This window comes from Molossus molossus, unplaced genomic scaffold, assembly GCF_014108415.1.
Source record: "Molossus molossus isolate mMolMol1 unplaced genomic scaffold, mMolMol1.p scaffold_m16_p_14, whole genome shotgun sequence".
Lineage (NCBI taxonomy): Eukaryota > Metazoa > Chordata > Mammalia > Chiroptera > Molossidae > Molossus > Molossus molossus.
This window is the reverse complement of record NW_023425349.1, coordinates 45,222,052-45,243,034: the sequence shown is the minus strand read 5'-3', so window position 1 is coordinate 45,243,034 and position 20,983 is coordinate 45,222,052. Positions and strand designations below refer to the sequence as shown.

Genomic DNA, 20,983 nt, shown 5'->3' with positions numbered 1-20,983 from the left:
GAAAGAATATGTGTGTATCAGAAAGTCAAAGAACTTTGACCCATAAGTGTATTAAGCCAGGTGGTCAGGGCAGTAAATGTCCTGCTCCAACTATGAGGGCAAACAGAACTGTGTGATCACTGTGGATATCATTATAGATACCATAATCTCTGTTTTGTTTAGTGGCAACAATATTAAACTCAATACTTGCTTAGTAACTTATTAATACTCAAATGTGACAAAAATTTGTACTAAAGAGTTCACTGATCACAAAAGAGATGAGAACCACTTCCAGAGTGTCTATTTCCTTGAACTGTTCCATACATAGCAATTATTTACTTGGAATGTGTAATAGCAGTGGCGGAGACAGCAAAGATTCAGGGATTATATTTCCAGTCTCTTTCTTTCATTCTGTCAGAGATATGATGGATCATTTATTTGGAAATAGCAACGCAAAATGCAAATGAGATCATATTTTACTGTCATTTATGGGCATTATTTTAAATATAAAATGTCCAAATTAATTTTCCAATTCTTATTTTTTACCCTTAATTGTTACCCCAAAGTGCTGTTGTGTTTCGGCACTGGATTGCTAACAGCTGTAAGGTTAAATAAGTTTTGTATCAGTTAGAACATTGGAAACGGAGGACACTGGACATGGACTTCACCTCTCCAGTGAGCCTCATCTCCTCTGTGTGCTTGCTTGGACGGATAAAGAATCAAAGGTGATTTTCATCTATTTAAGATGAAATATATTAAATGTTAGATTGTGTGCATACATTGTCAGAGTGGAAACAAACACTGAATAACATATGAATAAGTTGCAAGATATATTTTACACTTAACATTTTTCAAAAAGCAGCTCCTGCTGTTCAAGCCCATGCCCCATGAACATCTTCAATAAAGCAGTGATACCAGTAAGAATAATAACCCTTCAATGATAAATGAGTCAAATTTAGAAAAGTCAAAATAAGTAGTATTGTCCTTACCAGTCAAAGGCAAAGGTTACACACACATGCTCACCAACTGTCCTTTTCCTTGCATTAGATTACAAAATAGTGATTTTATTTGTGTTCAGAAACAAATATAAGTGACAACTATTAACTAAATTCTAGTAGTTATCTAATAAATATTTTTAACTGAATTATATCTCTACATATGATAGTGCTGTATTAAGACTGCTTAAAAAGGAACTATTAGATGCATGCAATTTAGAAAGTTTTTGCTCTCTTTAAAAATGGTAGCCACAAATAAATTTGATTGGCCGAAAAGAATATTGGAATATATTTATGCCAGAGTCTGTGTTTGAAATATAAAACAGATATTAAAAATTTATCATGTATATAATAATTCACCATCACTTAGCAGGTTATTAATGGAAAGTAATAGAAATTAATTGAATCGACATCACTAAGTAATTTCTTAAAATGTCTTGAATAAGAGCCATTTCTATGGGCAAACATCAAAGCAATTCTTACAAGATGATTAACTATATTTTAAAATGTTATCAAAACCCCATTTGGAATCCTTGCAGAATCTAATCTGACGAAGACCACATCTATCTTTAAATTTTTACCAGATTATAATTCATTCATTTCTATCAGTGTAAAAACTACAATTTATTTACACTTAGGGTAAAAAAAAAAAAAGAGACAGGCAGAAAGAGAGAAAGTCTAAAGTTAAATTCTTCTTACAGCAACTACCTTGTGAATGCAATAATAAATACTATCAAATCATTTAATATGATACAGAACGTCTCCTGTTACTTCCTTTCTGTACTGTAAACATGCTAAGAGTAACTTGAGAAGAGAGTAAAATTCCTTGGTTAACAGGAGCCGTCAGTACTGAGTAGACGATGTTCAGAATCTGACCTACGGCATCAATAAGACAACCAAGACATGGACTTTCAGTGGTGCATAGGCGTTATGTCATTAATCGAGCTTGGATTTTAACAGTCTATTCTTATAAGGTGACAAATTAACCATATGGCTACCTCGGAGATGACAAAACTAAAATATATTAAACTCTGTGGGGTAAACACACCCACAGGCAAATCTAATCTACTGACATCTTTTAATACTAATTGAAGCTGATTGATTTACGTATTCTACGTTTTCAGCTCTCCAAAATGATGTATTTAATGTTTTATTTTTAAACACAATTAAAAAATAATATATAAATATATACATACTGCAAATGTAATACAGATAACAAATTCATTTAAGCCCATTTATGCACATTAGTAACACACCATGTGGCAGAAAGACTAGGACTACAAGAAGACCCCTTGGCGATTTATTTTATATTAAATCCCTAATGGCCTCTCCTTATCTTTGCAAAAATATGCACGAAAGTCCAGACTATGCAGCCATTGAAATGAATGGTTATTTATTTGCTAAACGAGAACCCTATGTTTAATGTTCCTTAGACACAAGGTAGTCTGGAAAAGTCGCATTCCTACAGCTCCATACATCATTTATTTTACATACCCTAACTTCTCACAACAGGCAGCGGAAAAATATCTCTGAACAGCATTGTAAGTTGCTGAGATTTTTTTTTTTCTGATTCCATTACTGGAAGATTAAATGTTAACATGTTTACTTGTTTCTTTAGCAACAAAAACAAATTCATGTACCATCTTGGTGCCCGATACATGCAGGAATAGAAAATGGAAGCAAGTTTGCAAATATCAAATACAATGGGTGAATATCAAAAGTTCAAACTTGTAAATAAACCTTAATTAATACAAATAAGAAAGTGTCATGTACTTGAAATTCGATGCAAAAATACATATACTAATTGGAAAATTCTAATACAGTATTCTTGCTCTTTCAAAGAAAAGAGCTTTTTTCCTTGTTTATATAATGTGCTTAAAATATGCCACAAAATGTGGTCCAGGACATATTAGCTTTTCATATTCGTGCTGACATTGACACCTTCCTGTCAGGTATGGTTCAATTTCAAATCACTTCAATCACACAACCAAAATGTAGGCACAGGGACACCCTTAGGACCGTAGGAACATAAGCAAAACACACTGCCCCCTCCCTTAATGGTTTCTCCATCTAACATCCAACAGATTCTCACAGAATTAAAATCAAGAAGGTTTTTAAGAAGACAGAATTCCCAAAGAAACAAACACCTGGCAGGGAGGGATGTATGGAATGGGGGAAGAGACAAGAGCACCTTCCTTACTTTAGAGGAAAGAGTAACTCATGTTTCTCTGTAGATATATACAGATATACATAAATGCAGGACAGGTGGGACTCATAAGGTGCAACTGTGGGATCATGCCGTAGGCTAATTCTTGCCTTGAGTCTATGTAAAAAATCAGGTAAACCCCATGATTTTTCTGGACACCCTTAGGTATCAAAGCTTCTCAGGCATTTCAATTCACAAGATGTAGTCTCACCTAAGTAGTTAAAATTGCAATCTATTGTAGACTTAAGCTCCTACTCTTCCCCAGCAGGGTTCATTGGTGGTGAAATGTGATCTCTTCCTCATTCCTTCCCCAGCTGTCCCTTCTACTCCCCATTCATCTCTCTAACTCTAGTTCCTGACTCCTGTAGAGTAAGATGAGGTCGGGAGAAGTAGGAAAGTTATTCCTTGACTGTTACTTTCTGAGGTTCCTAATTTCCAATGGAGTCTCTCCTCTTCAAAGGTGGGTTACTTTCATGGGCTCTGTGTGCATCTGTCGGACCCCCCATCTCAGATCTTCCCTGGGCTTCTGGACAATTAAAATCCGTTTCTATTTCTCACTTCCCAGCCCCCAGGAAGCTGGCTCAGCCTCCAGCTTCTCTCAGCTGAGATCTACTTTGTTTTCACTTTAAGTCAGCCCTGTTGGGCAGGATACAATGCACGCTGGCCCTCCCTTGCACATGGCCAGATCTGGTTCATCCTAAATATTCCCTCCTGCATCCACTACTCTGACAATTTTCTTGGGGTGAAGGCTACCACATGCAGCCACCTGTTCTGTGATCCCACTGTCAGCACAGCTAGTCAGCAAGTTTCTTTAGAGTTTCTAGGCAAGAGTGAGACACCAGCGCACTGTGTCCCCTAAACTGAAAGGGGCACATGTGAGTCCCTCTGAGAGGGCCTTCCAGCCCCCATCGCCAGCTCAGTGTGAGGGACTGATGCCCCCTTGCTCCTAATCATATAGGATGCACATATCTCAAAACGTCTCTTTTCTATTTCCAAATTTTGTTTCTTTTACTCCCTCTAAATGGTGAGATGCTTAAAAGCAGTATAACTACAGTTCATCTACTTCTTTGGAAAATTTAGCACTGGGCTCTAATGATGGTTACTTATTGCCTTGGGGATTCAGCGGAACCTTCCACATGAACATCCCTCTGCAGACTGTCTTCCTTGGGTCCCTGCAGAGCCAGTCTCCACCCTCCCCCACTCTGCTCTCTGCCACAGCACAGTGACTTTATGGGCAACATTGAGAACCTCTCGGAGCCTCTGGTTTCCTGTGGGTTTCAGCCAATGGAAAGCCCCAACAGGTGCTGGGAAGGAAGAAGGAAAGTGAGGGCAGATGGTTCATTTCTCATTTCTTTTTGTTTAGGGTTACCTTGAATGCGGCCACTCCTTGACCAAGCTATTGCGTCAGAAACTCTGGTATCTTGTACTGGTCTATTAAAGCCAATTAGAAGTACTGTCACTCCTGAGCTTAGGGAGGACTAAAATCATTGTATTGTAGCATCGAATCCATATTTTGGCACACAGGAGCTACTCAGTAAATGTTTGATGACAAATGACTATGTGAATGGGTAGATTAGCTAGATGGATCAAATGAGTACATACATTTAAGCTCCCTCTTCAACCCTGCTGTACCAAGAACACATCAGCCAATCTGACGGGCTGTAAGCTAAGCGGTGATGTTAGTGACTGCAGTGTAGGTTGGGAGCCTCATTGTTTGGACAGGTACAAGATGACTGTTTGGTCTATGATCAAAGAAAGCACCCTTAAAGGCCATAGCAATGGAGAGTCACCCACAAGTATTTACAGAGTGGAAGAGCTTGGCATGGGCATATGTGAAGAAACTGAAAATTAGGTTTCATAATGGTATCATTAAAAAAAAAAAATACTAGTTTAAAATATTGGAAGGCAAAACATAGCCACAAATAACTACTGTCACGATCTTCCTTTTCTGGAAGAGTTTTTTGCAATTCATTTATAAGATAAATAGAATAATAGACCTATTTCAAACAGTAGTCATGGAGGTTTGCTGAGAAAATAAAAATAAACTGAATGATACATAGTAAACACTCAATGAATGTCGGCTACTATCATATTTATTTTTTAATTTGAGTTATTCAAGGTATTGACTCTAGTGCCATGGTGTAAGTACAATGAGCATTAAATTATTCTTTTGAGGGAATTAAAAAAAAAGACAATTACCAAATCCTACTCTAGCATCTTCACTCTTTTCCTTTTTCCACCACTAGGCGACACCACCGACCTATAATAACCCATCTCTTCTCCAACAGGCTCAGGACAGCCAACCACAGCAATCACTGTTGATTAAAAAACAAGAAAGATGTCTACTTTAGAAAGTAACTATCCTAAATTATTCCTTTGTTTGAGTCTTCTTATTTCTCCGAACTGCCACTGGCTATTTGCTATAAATTTATGATTTTATTTCAGTGTGTACTAAAAAAAAAAAAAAGAGTCCTTGTTACTTAGGGAACCAATTCAGCATTTACCTACAAGGACGGGGCAGGAGACTAACACAGTCTCTCGCTACTGTTTCTCTTGTAGAGGTTCCTTCTGTCACAAATAAAGGGAAAATTTTCCTTTCCTTCCACAGTCTGCTCTTCTATGACAAGTTGATACAATGTAGTAATTAACTATTAAAATATTGCATTTAATTTACAGGAACATTACAGACAAACTAATTTAAACCAAGGTCGGGTCTCCAAATTAGCACAACAACTCTGAAAGCAGGAGAGAGAGAGAAAATAAGCGAGAGAAAAGGTAAGCAACAGCTGCTATTAAAAGTAACACCAGGCAGCTAAAACTGGTCTGAGCACATTCCAAAAAATGTAATTAGCCAAATCTTTCCAGAAATTAAGCCATCAAAATGACATTACAGTACACTTAAAAAATGTATTTACAGAGTGAAAGAGCAGTCATCCTAGCATATCACTATGTCCTGAGGGTTTCCCTTCTCATGAAGAGAGATGCAGAAGAGAATTAGATAGTGTACTAGGAAGAAAGTTCAAATTGTCACAGATACATTTTGTGAAATGTTATTTCTTAATTCCCTCAGCAGTGCTGAAGTTGAGAATGAATTCACTTTAATGGGCTGTTTTCTGGTTTCTTTGTCATCTTATGGGATGATAAAAATGACTAGAACCAAAGCCTACCTATTAGCTTTCCAAATGCCAACATTTATTAAAGGGCAATCACAAGAGAGGTAGTGAGTTCTACCAATAGCACGGAGCTCATTTCTCAGAAAGTTGGGCACTGAAACTGATTTCCGTCACCAGGAAAGGGTCAACTCACCTCCTCCCACTAAATGATGCCAATAAGACAAGATTGCCTTCTTATTACTTTTGAAGGTCTACAAATGTGCAATTTTTATTTCTATTAGATGCAGCAATACATGAGTTTATTCAAAATTCCTTCTGGTAATATGCCCATTTCCCCAAAGGTGACTGTGAACTTAAAGGAGACGTCCCCAAATAAGGCAACATAGGTACCAGAAATATGGCATCTAAGTGGAGCATTTTTATGACACATAAAAGACTTTTTACTGTTTTTTTAATAACAAATGAACAGTAAAATTTACCCAAAGGAAGTGTGTTATGGCCCGTAAGGAGAAATGGAGCAGGGCTTCTGAAAAGGAGCAGGTGGACAAATGGAAAAGGGAGAGGCTGCAAACCTACCAGGGAAGGGAAAGACAGAAGCTGTTCACAGTGATGTGGAAACTGCATGGCCCAACAGTGTTATCAGAACACACTGGTACCGCCCATGATGGGTGAAGCGCAGGAGGAAAGTGATAATCCAGGACGCATTTCCGGAGAGAGCAAGCTCTGTGAGTCCAGCTGAATAGAAGAGACAGAGAGCAAGGGAGACAAAGCTTCCGGGACAGGAGCCTGAGTCTCTAGCATATGTGGGGGCTGATGACTGGAGGCAGCGGTGGCTGTGATGTTTTGTGTCCAGATAAGAAAGGCTATAAAGACTATTTGATGCTGTTCAGTTCTGTACACAGGACTTGTTATCTCTAGCAGCAGGGTGGCCCTACCTCCTTTTAATTTAAGCCAAGATTATTAACTGTCAGAAATATGATACCATTGTCCTGCCGGTGTGGCTCAGTGGTTGAGCGTCGCCCCATGTACCAAGAGGTTGCTGGTTTGATTCCTGGTCACAACACATGCCCAGGTTGTGGGCCTGATCCCCAATGGGGGGAGCATGTAGGAGGCGGCCAATCAATGTTCTCTCTCATTGATGTTTCTCTCTCTCTCTCCCTCTCATTTCCTCTCTCTCTAAATTCAATAAAGGAAATACATATATATATATGAATGATACCATTGACCAAAGTGTAGGAAATCACATAAGTAAGTTATAAATCATAAATTAAGGTTCTACTTTTCCTTGATTTATAGAAGAAAGTCTAGGACTTAATGACACAGCCTTGGATAGCAGAGGCAATACCTTTCTTCGGTCAACAGTCTCCAAAGACAGCCGCCCTCGATTGCTTCCCTCCCCATGTACACACGCCCCTCCTCACATCAAGAATTGGGGTCTAATTTCCACAGTGTGCCCGAGCTGACTTGCACAGGTTGGTGAGAGACAACTGTAAAATTTCAGGGAATTTTCAAACCCTTTCTTTGCAAATTAAACACTGCTATTATAAAAATTAAATCAGATATTTCACATTAAATTATATTAGAATCAAAAGCCATAAATTCTCAAAACACATCAGTTTTATCTATGCTCTTGAGCTTATTTACATCCATTGCATGTGTCTGGTGGAAATGAGATGTAATGGAATGCTTCTGCACATCTCTTGCCAATCTGTTTTAGGACACATAAAATTATGGTGTATTTAAAGTATACAGCATGATGATGATGACCTTTTTTTCCCTTTGTGTGAGTGTGTGAGAGAATGCTTACGATCTATTCTCCTGGAAATTTTCAATTATAAAATACAATTTATCAACAATTCCCAGCCCCATTTTGAGATATCACATCGGTACCTTGAAACTGGCCATGCTAAAAGTATTTACACTATGAAAATTGGCAAACACTGCTCATTAAAGCTTGCTTTGTTGTTTAATTGATTGTCCAGAGCAGGTGTTGGCAAACAACCGCCCACAGGCCAACTTCAGCCCTCTGCCTGTTTCATTTCGGCCCATGAGCTAAACAAAGAATTGTAATTTAAGTTCCTACATAAAATCCTCAATTTTGCCTCTTGGACTACAAAGTCTAAAATACTTACTGTCTAGCTCTTTACCAAGAAAAATTACCTTGTCTAGACTTAGGAAAATAATGGAGAAAAAGTTAATCATGCAGGCTAAACTTAAAGTGGATTGTGTTTCTAGCCATCACACTGTGAATAGCAATGAAAAACACCCCCCAAACTCCTGAGGATGTGTTCTTCCAGTATTTGAAAACTATTCAGCAAAGAAGGCATTCACTTTGTTGACAAATAGGTGAAGTTCAGATAAAAGTCTTCATTTCACCTTCCTGTTACAGGAAACAAAAATATCAACTACCTTATTGTTGAAATTACACTCACTCATCAAGGCAATGCAGGAGTTACACAAAAATTAACTAATTCATTCTGTAAAATTCAATTGATTATATGTAATTTACAATAAAGAGCATATTATTTGTAAATTGTGTGCTATACATCCTTTGTATTAGAAACATGTGTGTGTGTGTATACTCTTTTCCCTGAGAGCCCGTTGTTAAACATTCCCCAGGACATTACTGCTGGTTCCCCTTATCACCAAGCTGGGCTGACTTGCATGGACAATAGAATATGATGGAAGGGATATTCTGAGACATTTTAAGTTAGGTCACAAGAAGTGCAGCTTCCACCTGAGTCTCTTAGAAAGTTCTCTCTCTCTCCCTCTCTCTCTCTCTCTCTCTCTCCCTAAGTGAGAAACCCAAGCCAGGTGAACTCACAGTTGATCACCATCTGACTGGAACTATGTGAGAAACTGAGCAGGAACTGCCCCGCTGAACCTGATAAACATAAAGAACTGCAAGAGGGGAAGAGATAAACCACAGAACTTACATGCATGTATGCATGAACAGTGGACATGGACAACAAACTGGGGAAAGGGCAGGGAAGGAGGGGGAGGGAGAATCAGTGGGGGGGGAAAAGGAGAAACATCTGTAACAAAGATTAATTAATAAAAATAAATAAATAAATAAATAAATAAATAAATAAATAATATTTATTTGAATATTTGGAAATCCAATTAGAATTTCTTTTACAGTTTGAGCATTTATTGACTGTTCATGATTTATGTGATATCAGAAAAATATCATTTACTATGCTATTAAATAAAATCCAATTGCATAAAAAAAAAGAGAGAGAGATAATATCTTGTTTTCAGCCTCTAGGTTCTGAATATGGCTTGCCACACTGCAGTACATGAGGAACATCATTTTATTTTGAGGAAGAAGAGGCAGTGAGAAGGAAGTAAATTGGACCCAACACATCAGGACCTCAAAAATCCCCGAGCAGGGTGTTGTAGCTGTTCTGTTCCATGCCCTTGATGCAAAAGCAGATGCACAAACATGTGGGGTGGGGATCTAGTAAAAAGGGGGAGTGGTAATGAGCAATACACATCCATGTTTGAATCATTCTCCACTAGAGATGCAGCAAGTAAAATATCGTGAAAGGGAACACAAACTCTACCCTGTTCAGCCACATTTGAGCTTCCTGGAATGGCATACAGCCCCTCCCACCGCTTTCTTCCTTTCTGCAGAGAGCTAAACAGCTATTTTTGAGGTTAGCGTCACTTAAATTCCCTATAGTCTCCAGATGAGGCTGTATCGTCACCACATCTGATCTCATTATCTCATTCCCACTGCACAGTTGCCCAGGGAAGTCAGTGGGGAGAATTTATGCCTGGGGCAGGCTCTGCATTTTCTGTACTTCCCCTTTCCCTCTCCTCCACATAAATGCATTTTTATCAGTGTTTTGGGGAGAAGGAAAGAGGACCAGGACACTACCCTATGCCAACGAATGCACAATGCGTAATGATCTCTAAACTCTGGATCAACATTCATCCCATTCCTGCTGAAAAATGCGAGCTAGAAAAGCTGTATTGAGGTGTTTGTACTGTTTAGGGAAGGAATGGCTATGTATAGAGACGTATGGTTAGGAGAACAGTTAGATATGACCATGTACCTGAGCCAATGAAATGTGAGCAGAAGATGGACACTATGTTGTCTGGATTCATAAGCACTTCCCACCTGAGGCCCTTCCGGCTTTTTTTCATCCTGGCGGATAGCACAGAAATGTCCCCAATCAATCTTGAGAGTCACAGGTTCAAGCTGGTTTCTGAATCACCCCTGGCCACCCAACTAGGAATACCAAATTGTATTGCTACATGAGCAAAATTTGAACAACTTCCGATTTGAGTCTCTGAGATTTGAGATGTACTTGTTACTGCAGCTAGAGCTGCCTTAACCAAGGCAAGGGTAATCAGAGTACCTCTTCCTCATGGGGATGCTAGAGGAGTAAATGAAAGAATGCTTACAAGTCCTTACTATACTATCTGGTACACAGTAAGCACTCATCATCAAATGTTAACTCCTTTTGAGCCCGGAGCAGCCGGCAGACCTGGACCCAAAAAGTACATGGAGGCACTTATGATTAAGGACCTGGAGGAGAGGTTACATATAATTCCATTGGTTGGCCAGTTGGCTTTAAAAATCACCTTCAGTATAAGGATTTGGTGTTTTGGAGAATATGCTAATCATAAATAATATATGCTCCCCAAAAATATGACTGTGCATTCTATGACAAAATAATGTAGGTAAAGACTGTAGAGGTACTCTCATCCTGAACTCTAAAAATCCAAGCTCAAACAATGAGAAATTACTGTGCTTAAAATTAGTACACCAGAGTTCAGGCTGGTTTGCTCACTCTTAAATCACCTGTTACAATGATCCAATACTGCTTCACTGCGGCCTAAGTAAACGTTCCCTTTTGTCAGGGAGGAGTTTCACAGTGATCTCACCACTCGTACGGGCCTGCGCTCTGAAGGCTAAGGGGAAATGCTGGTATTTTTCCCTCCGCAGTGCTCCGAGGTGAGGCTTGGCTGGTCACCTCCACAGGGCAGAATGAGTTAGCAGTCTGAGTCAGTTCACCAGAATGCATCTCATGTGCTCTGTTCCAGGTTTCGAATAACAGTGTCTGGTCATGAGGAGGCGCCTGGCTGAGAGCACAGCAGAGCCGCAGGGAGGAAACAGGCCTGAATAGTTCGCTCCAGCTCCAAATCAAGGAGACAGAGTTTCAAGAGTTGAAAATCCCCATCGCTCCACGTTTAAAGGAATTGTTTTTGAAATAAAAATGTGGAAGCAATGGATAAAATGTGCTTAGCAGGCAACAGGTTCACGCAGATCATTTTATGTAAGTTTTATTCTTTTTAAGTTGTCTGGAAAATGACTACTTTTATTACCAGTGTAGGTTCTGGGTTGAATTGTGTCCCATCCCAAATTTATATAGTAAAGATGTTGAACCCTTAACTCCCAGCACCTCAAAATGCGACCTTATTTGGAAATAGGATCAATGCAGATGTAATAGTTAAGATGAGGTCATCCAGTATGACTGGTGTCCACATGAAAGGGGACATGTGGACACGGAAACGCATAGGGGTGAGGTGAAGATGAAGGCGGATGTGCACGATGATGCTCTGCAAGCTGAGGAACATCAGAGATTGCCAGCAAACCACCAGAGGCTGGGCAAGAGACACGGAGCAAACTCTCTGAGCCCTCAGAAGGAACCTACCCTGAGCCAACACCAGACCTTAGACCTCTAGCCTCCAGAACTGTGAGACAGGATGTTTCTGTGTAAGTCGGCGGTGCTCTGGTATGGCAGCCTGAGCAAACTGATACATATGTATGCAGGAATGAATTATAGTGTGATCGAGCAAAATAAAAAGCAGTCAGTCATTACCTGGTTATTGTTTTTCCTTAGGAAAGATGATAATGACTAAAAGCCCTTCAGGAGATGCTTAAAGGTGGTCTAATAATAGTGCATGTTCGCAAGAAAATCATTAGTGTAGCACGGCCATGCACAACCTCAGTTACTTCAGTGGTACCTCGTTAGAATGGAAAGATTTTTCTCTTCCCCTTAAATCTTAACATACTGCTCTACTAGGGAGTCAACTAGGAGGCACAATCACCACTTCAATCTGCTGGCAAAAGAATAAAGGCAAAGTTTGTTTCAGTTAAGCACATGCTTTAATATCCACAAATTCTCTTCTTTCTTTCTTTTTTTCTGATTAAGGCCTTATTATTCTTAATTTTTATACCTTTTAGTTTTAAAAATCAATTTTGTTTTTGGCAACTTTTATTTTTCCCTAACGGTTCCTCCACTAAAATGGAGGATTAAAACAGAATCGAAACCACCTGCGTTCCTCTCCTGATAAATAAACTGGCAAGCAACGCCGAGGACCAGGTACAAGGATGATTTAAATGGATTCCAGTCTGCAGTGTGTATGCCCCACAGGATATGTGCTACAGTCAGACTCAGAATAATCTGGAGGCCGTGCAATGGGACTATGGTGTCTTCTCCATGGTCCTAGCTTCCAAGTCCTCTCTGTAAGAAGGCCTACCCCTCTGGCCATGCTTCTAATAGGGCCATTTGTTTATTATTGCTCCTCAAAGTCACATTCACTCTGACCTCATACACTGAGCCAAGCACTGAAACTCGGTATTATAATTATTTGCTTTCTATGGTCGATCTTTCAATAACTTCTATAACCGTGATTAGATTACAACTATCTTTTGTGATGTGTGCTGCAATAAAAATGAGAGACACAGGCTTTAGTAGCTTTCTCCTGATAATGTAGATGGCCAGAGTTAACCCATCTGTCAACGGCGCTGATTTCTATCTCCCAAACCAGTGCTTCGATCGGAAGAACATGCTGTGTATGTTGCCAGGACACAAATTCCTCTGATTTTCTCAATATTTCCACCCAAGAAAATGAATTGGGTCAGCAGGCAAATAAAGGCCACGCCACGTACAGCCGTGGAATTGCAGTGCTGCACAGGCCTGTTGCCAACGTAAGGAATCAACTTTCTCATTTCCCTGATGTGCCACAGGACCTCCCGCTGATTGCTTCCGGTGACAGCAGCTAACTGTTTGCAAAGCCGCCCGATCCATTTCTGGACAGCTGGACGAGCAGTACTGTCTACAAATATGTGGACCATATTTTATTTATTGTGGGTCAGCCTTCAGCCATAGTTGTCTGGAAGAGACTAATTGGGAAGGAACAAATAGGTTGACTTGGATGCACAGTTAGGTGGCTTTGCTTTTATAGCTATTTATTTACATTCAAAAGGAAATAAAAATCACATATCAAAGGGACAAATTTTAGACACCAATAGGTACTAAGTATTTGTATTTACCAAGTACCTACCATGTGCCCAGCGCTGGGCCGGGAAATTAAAGGAAGTTAAAAGTCAAAGATCATTACCCTCAATTAACTTAAAATACTGTCAAACTATAATTACATATATAAGACAAGTTCAAAATTAATGGAAGCTATAGTACAGTATAAGTCCTAAGTTAATCATTTAGACTAAATTTTGCAAGGGGTCACAGGATGGTTATAAAAAATGGAGAATGTATAAGGGTCATCATGAAGGAGCTAGGCGTTGACTGTGCTTTGGAAGACACATGAGATTTATAAAGTCATAGGGACTAAGACTATTTCTTGAGAATATATCTGGAGTTAAAGGGCAATCAGACAGCTGTTCCAAAACATACAAAATCAGATAGCGTGGATTCTGTCATTATGTTGCAGAGTGAGGCCCCCAGGAATGGGAAAGGAATGCTGAAATGTAACCAAGTACCGGAGGTGCGGGGAAATGCCACTGTATCACAGGAAAACCTACCGGGAAAACCAAACCCTGCCCTTAACTTGGGGATTTTCCCAACTGACAGATTGAATAAATAATGTGCATTTTCCCTTTCAAAGAAGACATAGAATGTCACTGAGCTCCATTGCCACTTTTCTGTCATTTTTAATATCCCCATTATGAACAGGTGAAAAGTTCCCATTCAGCTGATAAGAGTTTAACCTGTATACCCTCTTTATATGCACAAATGTCCTCCTCCAACTTCCCAGAAGATCATGTAGCACTTCCAAAGATGTATTTAACTGCCTAATTACTGAGCCTCTATGTAAATTACTGTCAAGATTAAGATGATCATTTTATCATTTTTTCAGCTTGATAAACATTTACAGTTTAACCTATCTGACAAAGCCCTTTGTATACCCCTATAATATAAATGAAGTTACATTAAAGTTACCATAAGTCTCTAATAGTAATAATAGCTTTCAAGTACTTTGCTAACTACAGACAGTCCCCTAAGCAATTACAAGATGTTCTGTGTTAATTTAGAATGAAATTCCAAACAAGGCATTTAAAACCTAATAAGATGCCATTAAATGAAGGGAGGCAGGGGAGGGAGGAAAGAGAAAGAAAACCCTAAGGCTTGAACTAGGAGAAATGATTCTCAGAGCTACTGACCCTTGCAAGATCCACAATTTCCTTGGACTTTTAGACACAAAACAGATTTCTAATTGAAGGTGATTATCTGGTTACTACACCCCAAATTGCATGTCTTTCTTGTATTGAGTTACATCAACATCTAATTACTTGAAACAGTTATCTATTTGAAAGTCCATAGAAACTGTTGAGCTTCTACATACAATGAGAATGTGTTCCACCAACTATGAGAAACCATATAACCACCAGGCCTGATTATCTTTAGTGACAACAGTCTGCCTCCTGGTACACATATGGATCCAAGAGCTGAATTACAATGTCAATCAACTGGGAATAAATTATACAGAGAAATCACAGAAGAAACACCTGGCTTGCTCTTGAGTTTTCTGAGGTGTGGACACCCAGATGCATGGCCTGCTATTCCCCAGAAATATACATATTGTTGTAGTCACCATCACCATGAGAAAAAAAATAAAAGTGTAGGAACATACAATTCTAAAAATTGAAAGACAAATTTCTATACTGCAATTGTATCTCCAGAAATGTGACTTGAGAGTTCAGTGCCTCAAGCAGAGGTGGACAGCTTGACCAAGGCAATATAACAGCAAAGAGATACGCACAGTTCTGCACAGCACAGATATGCCTCTGTAAAATATAATTCCCATTAGTGGGGTTAATTAAGATTAACATGCAAGTCGTTGAAAACCCCAAAGTAGACAAAGGATAATTTACCAAGGAAACACACAAAGACTAGAGTAGCATTCACTCTGAGTCATTCACTGAAACAATTGAAAGGAGGGTTGTATTAAAACTTGAGTTGTCACCACTGATTACCAAAATAATATGCATCCAATCAGCTTATGAAGGCCAAAGGACCTTATTTTCTTAGAAAGATTCTTGAACAATTCAGGGCGGTGCACAGAAAAAAAACAGACGTGAACCCAATCACATATAAAATAATTGCTATCGAACAGGTTATACTCACACACATGCATACATGAGTGTGTTTTAGGTATTATTTTACTGGGATGAATCAAATAGCACTCTTCTTGGGAATCTAGGTTTGGCATTTTTCATCGACTTAGCATAGTGTTTTTACCCAAAACAATAACCTGCATTTCTAATCAAACATACCACAAAGGAGCATTCACAGCAAAGGACTAACACTGACTTGTGTGGCAGAGGGTGCAATATCCCAGGAGCTCAGGCTGCAACGGTGTAAATCGGTCATTGCAGAAAAAGCATTCCCACCCTTACCTCCAGGGTCATGTTCACGGTACTAATGGCCACTTTTATTTCTCCATCTGACAGTTCCTTTAGATCCTGCAACATTGTCTGTTCAATATTTAAACCTGTGGATGAGAGGGAAAACAGTATGCTATATTTGGGGAACTTTTTTTTTTTTAGTAATATCAAGGAATGATTATTTAAAGAATTTACCCTGCCAATTTCAATATATTCCCCACCAATATTGCTTTTATCCATAATAAACACACATACATTAAGGCAAAAATCACACTGGTGACAAAATTTGCATTATTATCCCAGCAGGTAAAAGAATTCACCTTTTATAATCCAAAAGAAGAGTCTTTAGTGTCAGGGTACTTAAAAAGATGTGGGTGGGACTAAGAGAGAGAATGAAGATGCTGAGCATCGGGCAGCTGGGAAAGGGACAAGGGAAGGAAGTAGAGAGCTGGACCTGCAGGACAGGGGCTGCCACAGACTCCACCAATCAGGAAGGAGCAGGGAAAGAACACTACCCTCAACCCCCACACCCCGCCTGTTGCTACTGACCCCATTGATCAACCCCAACCAGAAGACAATAATCATCAGGAAGCCCAGAAGGTTAAATACTCAGGCTCAGCCTCTGGAGGCCCAGAGCAGACACGGGCAGAGGTGGGGGGAGGTAGGCAAATGAAAACTGTCATTTCCATGCAGTCTGGCCCAATAATACTTAACAAGGCCAACATTTGCTTTCCGCCTGCATTTAGATGAGTCCTCCCATCTTTTCTAGTATAATTGTATTAAAATGAACTTTATAAAAGTGACCCATAAAACTGTCCTAATTAAGCTGGTCACCCTTGTAATAGGCTCTGGTATAGGAGCTACTGAATTACTTAAATGATGGGAGGAATAATCCAGAGTGGTGAGATTATCCAGAACTGCAACGCTTTAGTCAGCTAATGTGTTTCAATAAAGTCTATGTCCAAAAAACTGGAAAGGGTCTAGCCTGGCATTTAGTAACTTCGCCCTAGGTTACCGTACCTGATTAGCCTATCCTCTTGGGAAGGAGACCCATGAGAAAGCCCAGCAAAGCACATACATCCTCCCCAGATGCATGAAGACACCAGAGTCAATCACTTGCCTCCTCCCAATTTAGAACATGCTCAATCACAGCAGTCTGGGGAAACACACAGGTACTAAATATTTTTCTTCGACTCTAAGATTGAAAGGCTGTAATTTATCATACTATGGTATGAAATGATTTATAGACTATATTATGACATTAAAAGTTTGGCCTAGTTTTAAAGATGAATGACAAAATGCATACCATCGTGCAGGTACACATGCGCAGATCCACACAAGCGCACCTGTAACAGAAGGCGTGGCCGCGCAGTGCCCCGCCCACACTAGCCCTTGAGGTGAGTCCGAGCCAGACACTCACCACCAGCACCTCCATCTCCTCTCGGGAAGGGCTTTCCTGGCCACCGGAGGCTACTCTGGGGGACCTGACAGCCTCTAGGACTGAGTATACTGACAAATGTTACACAAGCAACAAAACCTAATTTGTCAATTTCTCTGGTGTCAATATGTCTACAGTGAATGATCTCATGCTGCCAACCTAAGATCAACCAACTCACAAAATTCCTGAAACTTCAACAATCAGCTCCTGGAGTTCGGATGAATAAGTTCCCACACATCACTGCAGTCCTCAGGTGGGATAACCCTGGGGTGTAATTTAATACTTTCCCAGAGTCCCCTGGTTGGATGAGGGCCTGATTGCCCATGGAGCTAACTTGAGTGATAAAGCACTCCATCACCTACCAGTGTTTCCTGGGGTCACCTCTCAAATGAACTACTTTGCCTCAGGCCTTGCCCCTGGGGGATTCCACACCAAGGGAGAAAGCTATACCCTTTAAAGAGAGATTGTCTAGGTATAAATCCTGGCCTGGCCAGCTGTGTGTGTGACGATGGAAAAGCAAGGACGCCTCTCTGTGCTTCAGTGTTCTCCCCTGGAAATTGAGGATAATCATACTGACAGGGATGTCGAGAGGACTCAGTGAGATCCATGCAAATGTATACCATCAGAACCTTGTGTACGCTAGGCACTCAACCGATTGTAGCTATTTATTATTATTGTTAGAAAACAACAGATCCAGGAAATCCACTGTCTTGATACAGCCTAGACTTGGAGAACAATTTTATCTACTCAGCTGTCTTCTCTTTTATTTTTTTCCTAAAATTAATTGATTTACAATACCCCATTGTGCTTGACCTTGCCCCTGCCATATTCTCAAACAGAACCGTCTCAGTACAGAGTGTCCATGTCATGATGCATCTGGATGCGCACTAGATGTGTGACAGAACCACACACCCAGACACGACGGCCCCAGAGAGGCTGCAGCACAGGCTGCCTGCTTCCAGGTGAGCCAACGTCATGTGCCTGGAATCTTCCACAGGTGTGAACAGTAGGGAACACAGTGAAGGCGCAACCAAATCCACCTCGTTGGGTCTGACGGCACTCCATACCACAGGCCAGCCGTACTGGGGAGCTGAGGCAGAGCTGGGGCGGTCACTCACCCTGGGCACCAAACTGGCTCTCCTGGAGCACGTTGATAATGTCCTCTCTTGGAGGTAAGCTAGGAAATTTTTCTTCCAGGATAGAAAGAATTTCCTCCTGCTTCTCTGAGATCTTCTCGGATTCCATGGTCATGTACTTGAAAAGGATGCTACCTAAAAGGCATGAATAAAAACAGCCTGAAACATTCCACCCAAGCCAGGAAGGCAGCCAGAAAAAGCAGTGTTTTCTGGCCCATAGTCTATGCTTCCACTTCCCGTCTCTTGCCTGGAGCAGGGGGCTCCACAGTGTAGCATTCAAGAGGTAATTTACAGAAAATCCTGAGACCATCTGCCCTGCCCCTTTATTCTCCGGGTATTAATCTCTACAATTTAACTGACCATAGCACACTCTATGGCACAGAGTTTATGGATAAAGGAAGAAAATATATAGCTTCTCCCCACCCCACACAAACACATAAAAATAATAAACGTTGGTTTTAACTGATTTCAGAATGTAACTTGATGATAAACTGCAATATTTTCAATATTCCCTGTAAGAGACCACAGACATTGTTCCCATTCATCCCATTACTGATGTCACATATGAACTTCCTCCTTTGAACAACTAAATGCATACTCCCACTGTCAGTAGCAAAGGAATCTGACAAGAAGGTGACACCTGGAGTCCACCCCCAATCTTCCACGTACCACACACAGTTTTACAGTTAGTTACTATTATCTCATCATAAGGATTTGCAAGCTGGTTCTAAATCACAGGTTTCAATGACAAAGTAATCTGCCAATATGAATGACCAACCTCTCTCCAAGTCCTGGAATTTCTATGCATAATCTCACTATGAAAGAGAAGAGTTACCACCTGTCACATTGCTACAGATAAATTGGCACATAAAATTTCAATGTAAAGAGAATAAGAAAATCACTGGGGAAATACACAATACTCTGAGTCTAGGCCAGAATTTAGGTGTCAGCAAAGGTTTCCCAGAGTTAATTCAAGCCGAGACTTGAAAGATAATTAGGGTGTTAAGGTGAAGGCAAGGTGAGGGAGATCACATGCAAAGGCACTGAGGTGGGAGAGGGTTTGGCCAGTCCAAGGAATAGAAAGCAATTAATTAGAGCTAGATAGTATGATTGTAGGGGGAAAATGTTGAAAAAGTAGGTTGGAGAGGTTGACAGGGGCCTGGTCATACAGGGCCTTAACGCCATCCTAAAGTTTGTCTTTATATTCAAAGGGAAATGGGGTGATTCATGAGCTTTAAGCAGGGAGAGGTAACATTCTCAAACTTACATTCTGTAAGAATCACTCTGGCTACCAAATAGAGAATGCATCAGATAGGGCATAGCAGGAGAACGGAAAGCTGTTTTAGATGAGAACTAAGGAAGGAGCAGTCGGCATACAGAAAGATGAACACATTCAAGACAAATTATCGTTTAGTGGAGAGTAGCCAACTGGATTCTGAGTGTACCTTTTGCTCTAACAATTTCTGACATAAAATCCAAAATATTTTTTCTCTTGTTCTGCATTATTTCTTAAGTTAGAGTATTACACCATGTCCAGCCAGGATATAGTGGGCACACAGCTGTGCCATTGTTACGTCACACTGAGAAAATAGCTTTTCCTATTGCATTTCAACTGCAGCAACACCATTCTGGAAGGAAAACGTCCCCTCCAGCAGTGTTATCTCTCTACATGAAGGACTTTCGAGGCAGTTCCCCAAAAGATTCTTTATTTTCTTAAAAGCATTCCCTTGATGCAAAGTGTTCCTTGGCCCCAGGAAGAGGAGAGGGATTTTTCCACCCTTTGTTAAGGCAGTGGTGAATCTGAAATTCAAAAAAGACCCTCACCTGCTTTTGGCTCTGATAGGCTACTTGTACCAAGAACAAAGAGAAAAGCTAGATCAAGTACAAAAAATTTTTGTGAAGTTGTCAGTTACCAGGTGACTATGTTAGAATCTAAGATCCTGGAGAGAAGGTAAGTGCATGAGGTGAACCCAACATTTGGTGTTGCTTTTCCCCTCACAGTATTTTCTAATTCAAAAGTTGTAGCCAATAAGCTGAGAAGGTTGGCAGACCTAACAGTTTCACATGGGGTAAAGAGACAAACATCGGAGTTTTGGGCTCTCCAAAGAGAGTCTTGGTTAAATATCTCACATTTTGAGATGGGACTCTTGGAGAGTTAAATCCTTGAATAAATATTGGAAAATTATAATTTACAGGGCAAATTTGACCCACTGTCCATTTTTACAAATAAAGTTTTATTGGACTATAACCACACCCATTAATTTACATATTGTTTATAGATACTTTTGTGCTTCAGTGACAGGATTAAGTAGTTTAAAGAGAAAACATAGGCCTGCAAAGCCTAAAATATCTACTATCTCACCCTATGCAGAAACATTGTGCTGATCTCTGCCATAGGAGAGGGGTAAGGCAAAAATAGAGTAGTCTTGCCCTGGGCATGTGGCTCAGTTAGTTGGAGTGTTGTACCGTACAC

General features: G+C 40.1%; 1 protein-coding gene across 1 annotated transcript in view; it reads right to left on the bottom strand.

Moving 5' to 3' along the window:
• Window positions 1–20,983, bottom strand: part of PRUNE2 (prune homolog 2 with BCH domain) — a 199,388-nt gene that overhangs the window by 162,205 nt on the left and 16,200 nt on the right. Inside the window, exons 2-3 of the mRNA XM_036261429.1 lie at window positions 18,493–18,645; window positions 15,949–16,043 (exon numbers count right to left, since the gene is read on the bottom strand). Of these exons, the coding sequence (XP_036117322.1) occupies window positions 15,949–16,043; window positions 18,493–18,625 (228 nt within the window). The 5' untranslated portion in view covers window positions 18,626–18,645. The remainder of the gene's footprint in view (window positions 1–15,948; window positions 16,044–18,492; window positions 18,646–20,983) is intronic.